Source organism: Lycorma delicatula, chromosome 1 (assembly GCF_047948215.1).
Source record: "Lycorma delicatula isolate Av1 chromosome 1, ASM4794821v1, whole genome shotgun sequence".
In the NCBI taxonomy this organism is placed as follows: domain Eukaryota; kingdom Metazoa; phylum Arthropoda; class Insecta; order Hemiptera; family Fulgoridae; genus Lycorma; species Lycorma delicatula.
In genome coordinates this window covers 31,353,143-31,372,124 of record NC_134455.1, presented here as the reverse complement: position 1 = coordinate 31,372,124, position 18,982 = coordinate 31,353,143, and the positions used below count along the sequence as shown (strand labels likewise).

Sequence of the window (18,982 nt, the reverse complement as noted above, 5' to 3'; positions counted from 1 at the left end):
CATAAAAGGAGGATCCCCGTTTAGGCAACTGTAAAGCCTGAAGTAAAGATGCTAGAAGAAAAGAATTTTGAATGACAAGTAATAGAGTCTCCAAAAGTGTGGAGGCCATTAAATGAAAGGGCAAGCACTTCAGTCGCCCCACATGCATTACCGGGGTGTGCATCGAGTCTTGATTCAAAGAAACTACTGATCACACCATGTGAGCAGGTATCAGATACCAGCAGCAAGACATTCTTCATGATTTACTGTGGAGGATCAGAAGATTCCATCTCTGATACCTCAGACCTCAGATACTTTGGAATTTGACACTAAGGTCTTCAGGAAGATGGAAGAAAGAAGAAAGAGAAGGATGGCCTACAGGCAAATCTATATGAGAGGAATTACGAATGTGAAGGGCTTTATGAGATTATAATGAATTTAATGAAAGAATGAGTTTTTAATAATTTTATGACCTTTTTTATGGAATTGACAACATTTTGATAGAAATGTTTTGTATTTTTAAGTGGCAAGGGCTCTTTACACCTTTTCATGTAAATTTTTCTTTTTGGTGTTTTAATAACCTTTTGACAACTCTCTTATTAGATAATCTGTTCTGAAAAATCTACTTTGCTAACTATGTTGCTAGTGGTTTATTGGAAAAAGAGAATTCTTTCTTTTGTTTTTTTTCTTTTTTGGTGTGGATAAGGGCTAATGACCGCATTAGTCGATTCCCCTAAAACCTCAAAAGAAAATCATTGTTTACTTGTCCTAGAAAAAACACCTCCAGTAAGTAAACAGCAGCTTCCATAACAAAGAAATATTATGTTTTAATAGATTCAATACTTTTTTCAGCTTTTATAACTGGCTGGCTTTCAGGAGAAGGAGTTACAATTGGAGCTCACAGAATGTACACTCATAAGACATTCAAAGGAACTTTAGCTACCAGAATAATCTTGAATATTTTTTTTACAATGGCAGGACAGGTAAATAATATAATGAAAATTCTCAAACATTAAATTTTAATTATAAAAGATTATTAAATGACATCTTTTTTTGTTTTACATCGGAAGTGAAAATTTGCCTTCGGAACGCTTAGTAGCCCATACATACTGGGTGTGTGGGGTTCACCACCTGCTGCAGTGGGACCCACTAAAAAACCACATTTCCTCATTCAATGTGGTGCTGGAACTGACGTAAAGGCACAACCTCAACACCACATGCGTAACAGGCACACCTCACATTCATATAAATATTTACACATCACATTCACACCATATTTACAACTCAATATATACACTATACATGTGGATTTTTCTTAACTCTGCACAGCTGTGCTGGCCTCAGACAGCAAGAATGTGTCCGACAGAAGCCATTGCTGATGACAATACCAAGGCACCTCCGACAACCACCTTCAAAGGTTGGTGCCCAGCGCTGCCCTCAACCGACATGCTTGCTCTTCTCCTCACGTTCTTCCTCCAGTAGCTTCTGGTGGAGCACTCTTCTAAACCACTGAGCACACATGGTCCAACCCTACCAGACGAGAGCAATAACTGCATGACTCCCTCCGACGAGTCCAAACAGTCACATGGCAATTCTTTGTTCCACCTGGTAAACATGAAAAAGGTATGCTCTACTGCGTCCGTTTCTTCACAATACTGACATTGATCTATACGCCTCCTTCAAATCCTGTGGAGGTAAACTCCAAATGACCCATGATCAGTTAGCCACTGAGCCATCCAGAAGTCAATCTTCCCATGTAGTCTATTGACCCACGCAGCTATCTCTGGGATCAAAATATGGCTCCAATGTCCTTACTTTGGATTCCTCCACCTCTCCTACCATTCAGTAAAAACGTGGCTCCTTGCCTTCTCTTTGCCTTCTGTGGTCCTATCTCTTCTTTCCCTGGTCACAAGGTCCAACGATGGCATTCCCACCCCACTAGTGAAGCATCCAGGGACACTGTCCTGTATAGTTGGGCCACCCTGATTGCCAAATTCCTGTATACACTGTTCAGCCTTCGGACATTTCTCCCTATCCTGAAGGCCTCCCACCATATCAGTGCCACATACAATATGGCCGACACCACCAAAGATGCTAAATCCTGTGTTTAGAAGCCCTGGGACCCCCAATATTGGCCATCAGCCTCACCAGTATCCTTGAATATTTCAAGGATATTCCCTCCGCTTTTTAGACCACCATGCACATGGAAGGCCGAGCCGCTTGACCTGTGGAGCCATGTTAAATGATATCTGAACCAAATTATGTATTTATAGTTATTAGATGTTTTTACTTATTTTAAAATGCTTTCAGTTTGTAGCAATTAGCAAAATGTTAGCTACATGATAAGATATTTATATTGGTGAGTATGTGTATCTACACATTCACACACAAACATGCACGCACGTGCACACAGAGAGAAAAAATAGAGTGAGAAGGAGATGGAGGGGGCGAGAGAGACATCTACCCCAAAATTTAATAATTAATGAAATCTAATAAACTTCCCATGCAATTTAATAAATATTGCACTATTAATACTTTATTTAGAAGAGTTTCACATGTCATTCGATTTTTATAAAACAATAAACGCTACTCTTTTGCTAACTGCTACTCTTTTCTATTAAATTAATATTTTTTGTAACAGTCCACCCATTTTGTATTATACACTGACTTGCTTCCAGTAGTATGTATTAATCCTATATTTGTTAATAAAATTTTAACAACTTCCAAGTTATACACAATTACTTACATTACTTTGACTGAAATGAACTTTAATTTTTTTATAAAATCTTTAAAATTTAATTGAAATTTTAATAAAAAATAAAAAAAATAAAACCTCATGCAAATTTAATAATTTACTTACCTATTTATGTGATCAAACAAAGTATTAATACTGCATATAAAGTAAACAAAATGAAAATATGGAGGATATTAAAACAAAATTTAAATTGCAGAACTGTATGTGGGTGTGGGCAAGAGATCACAGACAACATCACAAATACAGCGACACATCTGCTGATCCACATGATGCATCACAGGGGTTCTTCTTTTCCCATATTGGATGGCTTATCTATAAGAAACACCCTGATGTTATAGCTAAAGGAAAAGGCATTGACATGTCTGATCTTGAAAGTGATCCAATTGTTATGTTTCAAAAGAAGTAAGTACTGTAGTTTACATCAATACTAATAATAAACATTAAAGAAATATTTGTTCATTTATATATGTTAAAAAGCAAACATTCAACAATAAAAAAGTATATATCTTCTCAATAAGTAGATTAGTAGCAAAGTCAAACAGGTGATAAAGTAAATGTAAGGTTAAATTTCGACCTGAGCTCAGGTCAAAATTTAACAGGCAGTTAATCTATTTTATTCATAAGTACTCAATGTAATGAGTTTAGTAAAACATTATTGTAGAATAATCTAGTTTTAATAGATTTGTTACCACATTTGTTCTGGTTCAGTTCTTTTTTCTATTTCTGCAAACTGGTTTCATGTGTTTTATGATTTAGTGCAGTTGATCAAGTTTATATGCAATTAATCATCTATTTAGAAGAGTTTATATCATCCAGTTTTTATAAAAAAAATAAGCATTCCAAATTGCAACTCTTTTCAACTAAACTTATATTTTTTTGTAAAACAGTCCACCTATTTAGTATATTACACTGGCTTGCTTCCAGTAGTGTGTAATACTCCTGTAGATCTTAATAAATTCTTTACTACCAAGATATTTGCAATTAATTGCATTTTTGTTGTCTAAAATATTTTTAAACTAATTCTTTTTAGTGGCCAACTTTATGTATCTCTTTTAATTTTTTTATGTATCATTATAAAATTCAAACTCTGGCACTTGAAGTTCCTGTTTTAAATATTATGTTTATGAAGGCAATTATGAAAATGGATCTTGTTTCTAATCTTCTAACTGTGAATTTATAATATAAGAAAAACATTATTGGCTTAATTCCATTTTATGAACTGATTTTTTAACATTTTTTTTAAAAGTATTTTTGACAATACATTGCATTTAATTTTTAACTTGATTTAGAACATCTTTTTACGTATTATCTAACCTTACCCACTTTCTTATCCAAGTATAGCAAGAAAGAGTTTCAATATTTACTATTATTGAATCACACACCAGTATTAAAATTACATTTAAACTTGAAAATGGATTTTGAGAGGGCAAAATTATTTATAATCTTAGAATTTGCATAGGTATTACTGAAATATGATTTCAGGGAGATTTACAGCTAGAGATAAAAAACACTGCTGAAGTAATTAGCTCATCATGTGCCATCTGTTTTCATTTACTTCATGTCATCAAATTTAATCTGGTAGTAGGAATGACTTTTTTTACTTTACAATAAAAATTCCTGCTTACAAATAAAGAGCTGTGCTGAATGGTAATTGAGATAAATTGAAAATATGATAAAAAATTAATAATAAAAAGTTTATTTTATTATCAGATGATTTTTGATGGTTACTTTAGATGTTAAATAATGATTGTCTGTAGACACCAATGAGAATACAGATAAATGAAGATACAAAAATAAATAAAATTAAATCATACAGATTTTCATAAGTAATGTTTCTCATTTGCCAGTTAATGCTTTTACTTATAGAAAATTTTATTTTTCCACTTCAAAAAAAGAAAAAGAAAATAACACAAGTTATTTCACAGTTCGTTGAAACTGAAGGCTGATAATTAGTTCTTGATTTTAAACCCAAACTGAAGTACAATCACTAATAATCTTGATTCTTAAGCTTATCTCATTTATTTACCTCCTAGGTTTTCCTTTTGACCATCCTTTCTTGCATCTTTTTTCCATTCTCCTAACGGCCTCTACTTCTGATCACAAGATATCTGAGGCCTTGGACATGGCATCTCTTCCCTTTCAGATCCCAGTGATGTTCTGCAGCTGATGTCAGTTGATGACAACTTAGATGGAGCAGTTAGCATGGTTGTTATTTAATCTAAACTGGATGCGATCTCTATTGATATATTTTTGGGTCCGAAGAACTCGATTCAATCTCCAAAGGTGTAGGTGGAGCGGCTGAAGTACTCACCCTCTCCTTAGGCATCCTCTGGGCTTTTGGAGGTTCTGTAGGTTCAATCTTTGCTAAAGGCCTCTGAGGTTTTGGGGGCTCCATTTTGGTTTTCCTAAGTCTTCTTTTTCTAGGATTTTCACCTCTATCTTTTCACTTCCCTGCTCGGAGATTTTGATGATTTCAACTTTTGGTTCAGGATTCTTCTCTTGCCTGCATTAACTGTCCTTCATCTTCAAAGGTTCATTAATCAATAGAGATCAACACTTTTGCTTAACAGTTGTGTGTTCTTCTCGTTTTAAACTGTCCTCTCTGGTTTGATGATTCCTAAATTTGTTGTCGACAATAGGTTCAACCATACTTGCTAACACTGGAGCCAGTTCTGTAATCACATTCTTTACATTGAAAGAAGCTGTAGGAGATAACGCAGCTTGTGCATATGACATTGTCTTCTTGGCGATCTATTTTTAACAATTTTCTTTGCTTTGACATAGCTCACCTTTTGAGTGGTCTTAATCTCTTGGATTGTTACTGCTTCTTTATATATTGTACAATCTCTAGATCTCACTGAATGATTCCCCTGACAATTGATGCACACAGGTGGATCCCTGCATGGGTCATCAGGATGAAGCAGTTCACCACAAACACAGATCTGTTTCCTAGTACAACATGCCGCTGTGTGTCCATACCACTGACATCCCAAGCATTGCAATGGTGTTGGGATGAACGGATGGACGTCTAGTCTGTGGAAGCTAGCCTTATCTTTTCGAGGCACTTTGGCTTGTAGAATGTCAATATGTGCGACGCGGAGGGTTGTACTTCTCCACTGCGCCAGGTTTTTGTTAACAGAACAGTTTTTTGATCTGCATGATGCTGTCCTTTGCAGTTTATATACAAGAAGAAGGATCCTTACATCGTTCTCCTTCATGAATTTCCTCCCCACACATGCATATCTGTGGTCTTTCGCACCGAGCAGTGATGTGATCAAAATGTTGACACCTGAAACATCTCATTGGTTGCAGCACAAAATCCTGCACATCTAACCTGTGAATTCCTGCATGCACTTTCTTCGGTAGGGTTTGCTTGTTAAAAGTAAAAATATGAGAGGCAAACGGAAGAATTTCGCTGTTCCTTCTCAAGTTCAGCCTTCGACATTCTATCACCCCTTGAGGTGTCCACTCTTCAAAAATTTCCTGCTCCGTACAACTGAATAGATCCCGACAAACCACAACACCCTTTGATATATTGAGGGGTTGTGTGGATCGACTTGTACAGGAAACTCACCTATCTTCTTTAGCCCAAGATTTTTTGCGACTAGCTGTCATTACTCGTCTCTACATGAAGTCCGTTATACGTTTTACGGATTTCCTTTACTGGGCCTCTAGCATAATTGTTTATCTTTCGAACGAAAAGGAAAGGACTTATTCTCGAAAAATTACCATCCTCTCTACTAATAACCTGATATTTGGGATTACAAAAACTATTCTTGTACAGAGATTTTTGAATACTCTTAGATTCTTTTTTTATCCTTCTGGTCCGAGAACTCTTCAGGCGATACGGCTGGTTATTATTCCTCAGGCGATACGGCTGGTTCTAGAAGAGAGTATTTACGTGAACCCTCTGTCACGTTTGATTATTGTTCAGGCTCCATGATATCTTATACCATCTCTAGCAAGGCTAGCCGACGGGGTACACCCCTACTTCAGTGCTACCAACCTGGAAGTCCGGTCCGGTATTCCAGTAGAAACCAGTATTCCTTGTAAAACGGTTTGTAGATGGAAATCAGGACGAAGAAATTTCCATCTCTGAGGAAACACATTAACATTATGAACAGTATTTATGTACAGCTGTTTCCGTCCTGGATGTGGAATGTAGATGTTATGTTCTGGACGTGGGGTTTATATACTACAGGGCCAATTATTCTTATTATTTTTCCGAAAATAATTGGGATCAACTTCTAAGGTCATTAGCCATTGTTAGAAATTAAAAACACTCCCTCCATCATGAAAGTGATTAGGTCAAATGCCAGTCTTGTCAAACAGATCATCCGGAAAAACGGACTTGTCGTAAAACCATAAAAACCCAGAAAAGCTATTAGATGACAGTAGAGTATAGAGCTTTTGTCACTTAAAATGTGAAATCCATTTCTGTTGAAATGGCGTCAAGTTATCAAAGCGGGTGTAAAGGGCCCGCAACTATTAAAACACATCCTTGAAAAAATCTTTAACTAATCTAAAACACAAGGACACAAAACTGGAGAAAAAATACATCACAGTTAAGATACAGACACCCTGACTGCGGTCAGGAAAATACTGAAGGGCTCCACTTCGGCCAGAAGTTTCCTCGATACGCCCAGCTTATGGCAATTCACAGAATGCCACTGTGATTTTGTCGATGGGAGAGACAAAGAGCCTGACGGCAGAATAAAGTTTGGGTGGCAATCCTGTCGTGCTGAAATCAGGAAGCCAAATTTTTCCTATTTCCGATGCTGGGAGTTAGGCCATTCCGTAGCTGAATGTAAGGGCACGGACAGACGTTGGTTATGTTACAAATGTGGAGGCCCGGGACACAAGAAGTACGATTTCAGAGAAAAGTCACGCTGCGTAGTGTGTGATAGTACTGGTCATTGCATGGGAAGCCGAGTTTAAAACAAAGGAAATAATGTGTCTTTAAATTAATGATAAGTGAAGTACGGTCGCACATGACCGTACTTAATGACGTTATGACCGTACTTAATGACCGTACATAATCGAATTATCTGCTAGGCTGTGGTTATATCTCCCCTAACTCTGGTGTGGACAGATTCCAGGAATTTCTTACTGATCTTGAGAACCTTTTTAGGGACACTTTAAAGTTGGTTACCCTGGTTGGGGATATGAACGCAGAGTGCGTAGAGATTGGAGGTCTTTGTTCTACTGCTAGAGAATATTTGTTGACGACAACGCTAGGGGTTTTGGACTTGATGACTCAAACACCCCCTTTGTCTCGACTTTTACTGGTATAGGACACGGTTCTGTATTAGACATTAGTGCTGTCTCTGTATGTCGTGTCCACAAAATAGTTACCTGGCATGTGGTAGCTGAGGAATTTTATAGTGACCAGAAGGCTATTGCTTTTTCTGTGCTGACTGATAGGAACTTACCAGCCAAAAGAAGCCCTCAATGGTCTCCTTCGTCAAGACAGGTGAACCAGTTTGCTGATTCTGTTGTAGGAAAGCTTGGTGAATTGGTTCAATGGTAACCAGATGACTGTTCAGTTGACTGTTAAGAAGGATCTTGAGAAGATTATCCCTAAAAACTTACCAAATAAGCTGAAAGTTTACTGGTGGTTGAGTCAAATTGCTGCCTTGCCAAAGAAATGTTTTAGGGCAAGGAAATTTCTACAAAGGATTAGGAAAAAACAGTCAGGATGTACAGAGCAGGCTGAAGCGGCGTATAGATTAGCTAACTACAGGTTGTGCATTGAGATCAAGTCAGCCAAGAAGGAGGCATGGCTAAATCTTGTTGATGGACTAGAGGTGGAAATGGGGGAGGGCCTACCGAATTGTCATGAACAGATTTGGGGGCCCTTCCATCTCGCTATCCAGGGCGAAAGCTTTAAGGACTGTATCGAAGCTGTTTCTGGCTGATGAACCAGAACATACTGAAATTTGTGTACCCACGATTTTCCATAAATGAGCTTAAGTGGGCAGAAATGAGAATAAATCTTAAGAAAGCCTCGGGACCTGACGGTTTCTTGGGTATCTTCATTAAAAGACTAGCAGGGAAGTATCCATGGCAAATTCTTCAGGCGGTTAACAAAGTACTGGCAAAATGTAGCTTCCCTAGAGCCTGGAAACAGGCTACGTTGGTCCTGATTCCCAAAGATAAAAAGGGTCAGAAGTCCACATTTATACCGATTTGACTCTTCAATGATATGGGGAAGGTCTACGAGCGTATGCTAGCAGAAAGATTGAGAGAAGAGGTACAGTACTCTGAGGTATTTTATCCACAGCAATTTGGATTTATACATGGTAAATCCACTATTGATGCAATAAGCAAAGACTGAATGAACTAAGAATCATGCAGCGGGAACCAGGAGAACAAGATAAATCCTACTAGTCATCCTATTTAATATTCAAAATGCATTTGAAAGCCTTCCTTGGTGGCTTGTTTTAGAGAAAATCAGGAAGAGAGGCATTAGTTAATATTTGATGGCTACCATCAATAACTACCTGTTCGACAGGACCATTAGCGTGGCTACGGAAGAGGGTGATGTCAAGTTTGACAAATCAAATGGGTAGATGAATCTCCCAGGGATCGGCGCTAGGCCTCATCCTTTGAAACTTGGCATTTGATGATATTTAGCGTCAGAAGTTCCCGGGGAACAATACTTTGATCGCCTACGCGGGTGATCTCACTCTTATCACTGCGGGTCATTGGAAGTTGAGGCTTCTGCAAATGGAGCAATAAGGATTATCAGTAATTGGTTACAAGCAAGAGTGGGTTACAAGCCCACACAAAACTTCCTCCTTGGCGATAGTGGGTCGTCGTAAAATCAGAGAGATCAGCATATGTGTTGACGTGCTCAGGGTGAACAACACCTCTAAGTATGTAAAATACCTTGCAGTTTACATTGACAAGGTGCAGAGTTTTACAACACATATAATGGAGGCTTCAAAAGAGGCTGAGAAGGTTATAGATACTCTTGGAAAGCGTATGAGCAATAGACATGGACCTAGTCCCATAAAAGATAGATCATCCTTACGAATTCTACTTCGGTTCTTTTATGTGGGGTGCCATTCTGGACTGATGATCTGGATATCAAGAGAAACCAATAAAAGGTGGCCTTGCTGCAGAGAAGAGGAGCTATCAAGATTGCGTCTATATATAGAACAATCTCCGGCCCAGCAATTGAGGTCATTGCAGGGGTTCCCCCGCTGTATCTCAGAGCAGTTCAGCTAAAAAGAACTTATAGTGGATTGCGGAAGGATGAGGCTACTGCATTGATGTTTAGGGAATGGCAAGCGAGTTGGGAAGATTCAAATAAAGGTTATGGACAAAACAACTCACTCCACAATTGCAGCTATGGTATACTGGTATACTAGGAACCACGGTGAGCTTGGGTTCTTCCTGACCCAGATGTTATCAGGCCATGCCGTATTTAATTTATATCTCCTTACCTTTAAAAGGAGGGATTCACCCTTATGCGTGTAATGTGAGACTTGGATACATGTGAACACACATTCTATTTGTGCCCGCTGAGTTTGAGCATAAAGAAACAGTTAGGGCTAACAGGATTTACAGCGAATAATACTATTAATATCATGCTACAGCATGTTAAAACGCAGGGGGAAATCCGGGAAAAAGTGGTAGTCCTCTGACTTTAGCGTGCTGTGCACAAGAGTTAGGTCCACTAAAAGAAGATACGAGCGTCGCCCCCTAACGAGATTTATGGTTGATGACGTGCGCGCTGAGCATCTGCAGACCTACCGGTGCGCCCGTAATGAGTATGTTCATGCCATCAAGGAAGCCAGACTCAAGTTATGGCAAGACTTCATGCGCGAGTTGCAGCAAAACCCCTGGCAACCAACAAAATCATGTTACCGGCCAAAGCCATTGCTCGTGCTGTCCAGTGTTTGATGTGAGTTTGGTGGTTTTGACTCCACTTGAAATCTGTGGCGACTTATCAGGCGTTCCTGAATACTCTGTTTCCAGATGCTCCGGAGGGTGAATTAGAAGTCGGCATTAGGGCGGGATCCACAGCCCTTCCCTGGCGTACGGGCTGTGGATCCCGTAGATATAGACGGAGTGGTTTCTCGAATGGCACTGAAAAGGCACCGGGGATTGACCAACTTGACTCGGATATATTCTATCATCTGCTGCCTGTCATAAGAGAGTCATTTTGCAGGCTGTTCACGGGGTGCCTTAGCTAGGGCTGTTTCCCGACTTGTTGGAAAGTGGCTTTAGTGAGGGTGCTCCTAAAACCAGGAAAGGATCCTAGTAAGGTCGGCAGTTATTGGGCCATCAGCCTCTTGCTGTTAATCGGCAAGTTACTTGAAAGGCTGGTTATGGAACGGCTTATGGAAGATTGCGATGAGGTAGAGAGGCCGAGATATTTGGAATGCGTTTTTGGGCCGGGCCAGTACTGAAACGGAACGGTGATCACAATGCACCGGATCTATATTCCGTTCAGTTGTCCACCACCCGCCTGTGGAAGAGGCTGCAGAGCCTCGCGATAGAAGCATGGCAGCTGGAATGGGACACTACGACTAAGGAAAGATCCCTGTACAAGTTTATATGGAATATGGAGGGATGGTATGCCTCGAGTTCGTTTTTAAGGGTAACGGATGCCCAGGTGCTCACCAACCATGTTAATGTTTACCAATATCTGTTTCGGTTCCGCCTGGCGGCTGATGAGCTATGCTTTTGCGACGAGGTTCAGTCAAATAAACACCTGATATTTGACTGCCCTGCTCTTGGGGGAGCCAGAGGCCGGACAACTCTGTAACTTAGTAGACAAGGGGAAAATTGGCAACTCACAAGCGGCGAGTCACTATGGCGAGAGCCACATTGTCGGACGTGTGGGAATTTCTAGATGCGGTTGCTTTGTTGAACTGGCATCTGTAGTTTGACTAAGGGAAATACCCTTACCGCATTACCGGGAAGTTAACCTTGAGTACAGCTGACCACCAGCCAATTACTATGGTTATTTTTTTTAAGGTCCGATCGGTCGCGAAATAAAAACCCGCGCAAAAATCGGATGAACCTTTGCGCATATGTGTTGCGCAGCATCTCTAGTATTGCCTTAAATCACGCCGCGACACTTCGTTTAGTTCTGAACACGCAGCTAGCACAAAAACATGTCTACAACAATAGCATCTCCCGCCAAGTGTGAAGTGCGTGCGTTAATTCGATTTCTTCAGGCTGTTGGGTGTAATGCAGCTGAAATCCATCGACGAATAAGTAATGTGTACGGTGAAACTTCAATGAGTGACAGCAAGGTGCGACAATGGTGCAGGAACTTTAAAGCAAGACGTACAAATGTTCATGATGCAGGCGGTCAGGGAATGAAGCGAGCGTTAACCGATGATCTCGTTGAGCAAATGGATGAGGCGAATCGAGAAAATCGTCAGTTCACAATTTCTGTATTGAGTGATTCGTGTCCTGAAATTTCAAGGTCAGCTCTCTACACCATTGTGAGTGAGAGACTTCAGTACCCCAAACTGTGTGCGAGATGGGTTCCCAAGATGCTGTCCGACCATCACAAAACAATGAGAATGGACGCCTTCCTGACGTTTCTCCAGCGCTACCACAATGAAGGAGAAGAGTTTTTGAACAAAATTGTCACAGGGGACTAGACATGGGTCCATTTCGAAACTGAAGAAACAAAAGAACAATCCAAACAGTGGTTGCATTTTCATTCTCCCAGTAAACCAAAGAAGTTCAAGCGAACCTTCTCCAACAGAAAGTGTAGGCTACACTTCTGGGACCAAATGGAGTTCTGTTGGTGGAATTCATGGAACGTGTCACGACCATCACTGCAGCCTCATACTGCGTGACTCTTCAACGTCTACGAAGGGCAATCCAGAATAAGCGGAGAGGGATGTTGTCATCAGGCATTGTCTTTCTCCATGACAATGCTCAGCCGCACACTGCAGCTGTAACAAAGTAGCTCCTGCAGCGTTTCCGTTGGGAAGTGATGGATCACCCACCATACAGTCCGGACTTTGCTCCATCCACATATGTGACAATATGTGTCATCACATATTGTCTCTGTTCTCCTGCTAGCATGTAAGTCAAAGTAAGTCTAGTGTGACCTATTCGAAGTCTAGTAAGGGCTACTTGTTCTCGACGAGTTGTATTAATGGTAAGTAGGGTATGCTTAATAGAATAAAGCCTCGTTTTAAGAGCATCAGAATTCATCATTATAATACAAATTAGTCTGATATCAAACAGAATATCACTTTCAGCTACTTATGTTTTTTTTTAAAATCATCGTCATAATTTTCCGTTGCACTGACAGCTTTATAGTGACTCACAAATTTCTCGGCTATGTTCGAAGGCGAGTCAAGGAGCTTTTTTTCATCTTTGGTACAGGTAACCTTTCTTTCTTTCTCCTGTTTAGCCTCCGGTAACTACCGCTTAGATAATTCTTCAGAGGATGAATGAGGATGATATGTATGAGTGTAAATGAAGTGTAGTCTTGTACATTCTCAGTTCGACCATTCCTGAGATGTGTGGGTAATTGAAGCCCAACCACCAAAGAACACCGGTATATTTAAATCCGTGTAAAAATAACTGGCTTTACTAGAACTTAAACGCTGTAACTCTCGACTTCCAAATCAGCTGATTTGGGAAGACGCGTTAACCACTAGACCAACCCGGTAGGTTGGTACAGGTAACCTGGTGGTAGGATGATTCACCGGATGCCGCTTTGACTCTTTTGGCGCTACCCCTGCATTTTTTTAAATTTTATTAAATTTTCTTGAGTAGGACTTTTCTTAAAATTGCTAAAAACCCTTTCTTCTTCTTAATTGCTTCACGTGCAGCATCCGACCACCCTCGAACAGGTGGACGTAGCATCATCTCTGAGGTTTGAGAGATGTGCCTTCATGTTGCAGCAGCGATGACATTTGTCATATGCTCAACATCGCTGTTGATGTCTTCAGTTAGATTTTGAAACCGGACGTCTCTAGTGAAGCTAATTCAGTCAGCTTTGCCAAAAATCCATCTCTTATGTTTGGAGTACAATTTCACGGATGTATTTGATGACACCACCACTGGAAAGTGATCATTTCCATATAAATCTTCACTTAATTTCCAGCCTAATTTATGCGCTATAGCGGCGCTGGCAAAAGTTAAATCAATGCAGGATGAAGAACCAACTCTGGCATTAGCGAAGTTTAATAGTACAGAAACCTCGGGTTCAACCGCCATTTTGATTTTTGGTTCCTTGTTGACAATTTCATGTATATTTTTTCATTGTTGACTATTTAAAATATTATTGTATGCTATTTAATGTAAGCGATTGTTGATTATTTGTCGATTATCTAGTGTACTGTCATTCTTTGTTGGCAATTTAATGTTCATTTCTTTTTTTGGTGGTAGAACCCGAGGGTCTGTTTTCGCGGATTTATTCATTACACTAAATAAAACTTCAACTACATTTTGCTTACGTTAAAGAACGATAAAAAACAACTGCTTTAGTTTCGAACGGTTGCACTCAGTCGATTGAGTTTCGAACCGTACTGTACGCGGTCGATTTACGCCCTAATCTACTCGGCTACACCGATTCCGTGAAGTATTAAGTGAAAATTGTTTTACATAAGTTCCATGTAATCTTTTACGTGTAAATATATAATACAGTGAATGTTAAGAACTAAACGGAATGATCCCACACAGTGTAAGAGCTACGCGGTGAAAGAGTTTATTTACTGAAAAATATGTAGTAAAACATGCGTTTGAGTTGCCCCCAAACGCATTAAAGAACCAACTGTCAAAATGGCGTTTGAACTCGAGGATCTGTTTTCACGGGTTTATTCATTACATTAAACAGAACTTGAAAATACATTTCGAATCAAATAAAAATACATTAAAGAACGGCTACGTTCAATGATGAATGAGTGTTCATGTTAAATTTACATCTTGAAAGAGTTGATTTACTGAAAAATTCATAGTAAAACATGCGTTGAATGAAAAAAAAAAAACAACTGGCAAGGTTTTAAACCACTTCACTAATGCACGATGTTGACCGGGGTCTTAAACCTTTCGGCTACACTGGTTTGGTGACATATCCAGTGAAAATTATCTTACATATGTTGAAGATTATCTTTTCAATGTAAATACATATACAGTGAATGTTAACAGTAATACCTTATGATCATTACAACTATTCAATCTGTTATATTAGATGCGTTTGTTTTACCTTTAGGTCTCATCCCCATATACTCTGGTCCAAGTACGCAAAGAAAGAGTGTCTTGAACGGCCGAGTCATTTCACGCGGCTCGAACATCCTAAGGGATCGCGGAACGGACACAGTTCCAAAAAAAATGTTCATACGTCTCGTGAATGCTTTAGAGTGCCGCGCCCGCCGTAGAGGCGCAATAAACGCCGACCTAGAGCGAGAGCATGCAGTTTAACGTCTATATCTACAACTATATAGATATACTAGCGGACCCGACAGACGTTGTCCTGACGCGGCATTATTCTGTAATAAATGCACACACATAAATATAAGTAATTTAATTAAGTTAAAATTAGCAGGAATGTGTTCTAAATTTCATTAAAATGACTATTAGTATGATATTATCAGTTTGTGATTGTTGTATTATTGTAATGGGTTTATTGATTAATTATGTGTAGTATGGTTAATATTTATTTTCACTAAATATTGAGATGTCCGATGAAAATTGAATTAAAAAATCGAAACGTCATAAAATTAAAATTAGTGTAATTAATAAATTTCCATCCACATTACTACTAATTTTCACTTAACATCATTCTAAAAAAGTACCTCCTACATATTTTTTTTAAATTTAATAATTTTGATGTTTCATAACCATGTAACAGCTTAATTAATCAATTAATAAAGAAATTAAAGCACTGTAAAAAAGCAACGTAGTTAAAATTTTAGTAGAAATTTTTATCATTTTTCTCATTCTTTATTTTAACATCTATTTTACCAAATTTTAGATAATTGTAAATTAAAAATTATTTTAGAAAACTTTTTATAAAATTAATCAGCTAAAACATTATAAATTCAATTTTTTAATATACTTTAAACTATATAATAAGTAACTTATATTTATTTTATAAATGTTATAATTTATTTTATAAACTTAAATTTTTATTTTCAAAGAGCCGTTCAATACTTCATAAGTTGCATAGAATCAAATGAGAACTGACAATTTAAATTTGTAGGTTAAGTTGATTGTTATTGAATGCACGTGTATACATCATTAAAATTCATGAAAAATCATGTAAAATACTCACTTCAATACTGCACCTTACAAATAAGTAACAGTTTTGACGAACAAACCACTAGCTGTCTTTCTAATCTCCTTAACTGGTCCTCTGGCTTCTGTGATTTCACACGATATCACAAAAGGACTAACTTTTGTAAAATCTTCATCACTTCTTTGTAAGATCAATTACTTCAGTATAATTTTCTGACTCTTTGGTCGAAACTTGGTTTGATCCGACCTTTCCTTGTCACTAACTTCAAAACTCTTTCTTCACTTCAGGTCTGAAGTTAAAGGTTCTCCAAAACAAGGGTTTTTGTGTGGACCCTCTGCCACAGATAATGTGGAAGTTGACTGTTCTATGAAATAATTTTTCACCAGTCAATATGTTGTAAGATGTGGCCGGAAAGGCAGTTGGGCCTCTCCTCTGACGATGCTTCTTTAACAATCAAAATGAACATCTGGTTTCAAATTTAAATAAAATTCTTGTTAATGGTTTCTGAGCATAATATTCATTTCTATTTTTTTATTCTTAAGTTGATTTAGACATAGAACTATTTCTTTTATTTATTATTACTACATTAGCAAATATATTATAAAAATTATTTTTCTAAAAAAAAAATTGTGCTGTATATAAATAACTTTTCTTTTATTATTAAAAATAACCATTTAAAAATTGCATTCATGAAGGATGTTTGTATTGTTTAATTGATGTACAGCGTTTGAAGTAAAGTTTTTAGTTACTATATTATAAGAGTTACACTTTTAGGTTTAATATAAAATTGCAAAATTAAAAAAAACATATTTACATGTTTTTTGCAGGTATTACAAAAGTTTGTATGTTATATTTGCAATTACAATTCCAGTCATGATTCCATATTATCTTTGGAATGAAACATTATGGAATTCATTTTTTGTTTGTTACCTTGCACGGACATTTCTTGTCTTGAATGGAACATGGTGTGTAAATAGTGTAGCTCACTTATATGGAACTAAACCTTATAACAAGTAAGTATGATAAACAGTATTTTATTCTTATTTTGTTTTGCTTTGCTTTATAAATTTCAACAATAACTACTACATACGAATAAATTATTTACATTTCATCAAGATAAGTTTGAATATATGGCATCACATATTTTAGTACAGATTCACCCATAATTAAACTGCTGTTTATTTAAAATTACATTCCTTTTTTACCATTTTTGTAATTCTTAGGTTGAATAAAATAAAAAATATATTAAAAAAAGATAAAATAAAAATATATTAAAAAAAAGTGTTATAAATCGTCAGCTAATCAAAGAAATATTCCTTCCTTAAATAAAATTTAAAGGAGTTAGCTATTTAAAGTTTTTATGATATGAATCTTTCAAAAAATATTTTTAATAAAATTATAATTCTAAAAGCCTAATTTTCTATTAAGTAGATAATATACATTTTTAATGAAAGAGGCTGTGGTTGTTGTAACTGGCTAAATTCATTTAGCAACTTTTTTTAGTAGGCTGTTTCATAAAGAATTTATTTTGCTTAAATAAGAAAAAAATTGGTAGAATTAGTTCATCGTTACATGTTGCATACAGTGATTAGAAGGTTAATGAATAAAGAGCGGCAGTACTTCTTGTAAAGCAATTATTAGTAAATATGATAAGATACATAATAATTTAAATGACGATAGTATCTATTTTATTACTTGATTAGATTAAGGATCGCCTTTTTTTCTTTCTTGTTTAGCCTTCAGGAATCACCCTCAGGTATTATTTCAGAGGATGAATGAGGATGATATGTATGAGTGTAAGTGAAGTGTAGTCTTGCACAGTCTCAGGTTGACCATTTCTGAGATGCGTGGTTATTTGAAACCCAACTACCAAAGAACACCGGTATCCATGATCTAGTATTTAAATCCATATAAAAGTAACTGCCTTTAATAGGACTTGAATGTTGGAACTCTTGACTTCAAAATCAGCTGATTTCCAAAGACGGGTTCATCACTAGACCAACCCGGTAGGTTTGTTTACCGCTATCTAGGCCAACTGTTTTGCACCAGGCACTTTTGAAAATACTGGATTTTCTTCCATATTTAACACTTTGAGCAGTGCCTTTTCTCAGTTGTTCAGTTTAACTGATTTTTTACCTGTGGCATGAATATAAAATTTTTTTTGCAATAGTCTTCATATTGTTCAGATGACACAGCAGCAAGTGCCCATAATTGTTTATTTTTCAGTAGGGTTGATAAGATCCCCTCTTCTGTATTGTGACCTCTGAGAGTTTCTCATGTACTGTTTGCTACAGAGCACATGAGCAGAATGTAGTCTAGAGATTCATCCTTGCTGCAGCCCCCACAGGCCAAGGAATCCCTTAAGTGGAATCAGCAGAGACACTGACCAGTAATGATGTGGTGAACCCTTGCCCCAAATGTGGCAGTTGCCCTTGGGACATTCCAGTGCCAGATCAGTAGGTCTCACATAATTTTTTTCTTATAGATGTTGGACTGCATCCCCTCTCCACCATCTTTCTATCCAAGTCGTTCTAAGTATGTTGGCAACTGCCCTTCAATGAGCAGCTGGATGTAAATAAAACAGATATTTCTTGAGACATTGCCCTCCATGAGCTTACTAAATTAATATTCCCTTCTTATCTTCCAATTTTTATTCCAACACAGCTAAATAAAAAATTAATTAAAGTTAAGGTGAGGTGAGAAATTTTGTCAGTTTTTAAGAAAATAACATTATTTATGGAAAAAGGAATTTCTTAAAAAATGTAAAAAAATTGCTGTTTATGAAAAAAAAGAAGAATAACTAATATAAAATAAACATGGTGGAGTTATAGCCTGAAATAATAGGTAGTGAATAGTGATAGTATCATCATTAATGTAGGAAGAAATATAACTTAAAACTGAAAAAGATATGATAACAAAAATAAAAATTATATGGTTTATAAATTTTAAGTATTAATAAATGATTGTATGAATGTATTATATGTGATAATTTACAGTCATGAAATGCTATTATTAATTAA

The 18,982-nt window shown here is 37.3% G+C and overlaps 1 protein-coding gene across 1 annotated transcript in view; it reads left to right on the top strand.

Annotated features, from left to right (window-relative positions):
• The window catches only part of LOC142317460 (acyl-CoA Delta-9 desaturase-like), a 34,744-nt gene that overhangs the window by 14,962 nt on the left and 800 nt on the right, over positions 1 to 18,982 (top strand). Inside the window, exons 2-4 of the mRNA XM_075354027.1 lie at positions 832 to 962; positions 2,931 to 3,136; positions 16,790 to 16,975. Coding sequence (XP_075210142.1) covers positions 832 to 962; positions 2,931 to 3,136; positions 16,790 to 16,975 — 523 coding nt within the window. The remainder of the gene's footprint in view (positions 1 to 831; positions 963 to 2,930; positions 3,137 to 16,789; positions 16,976 to 18,982) is intronic.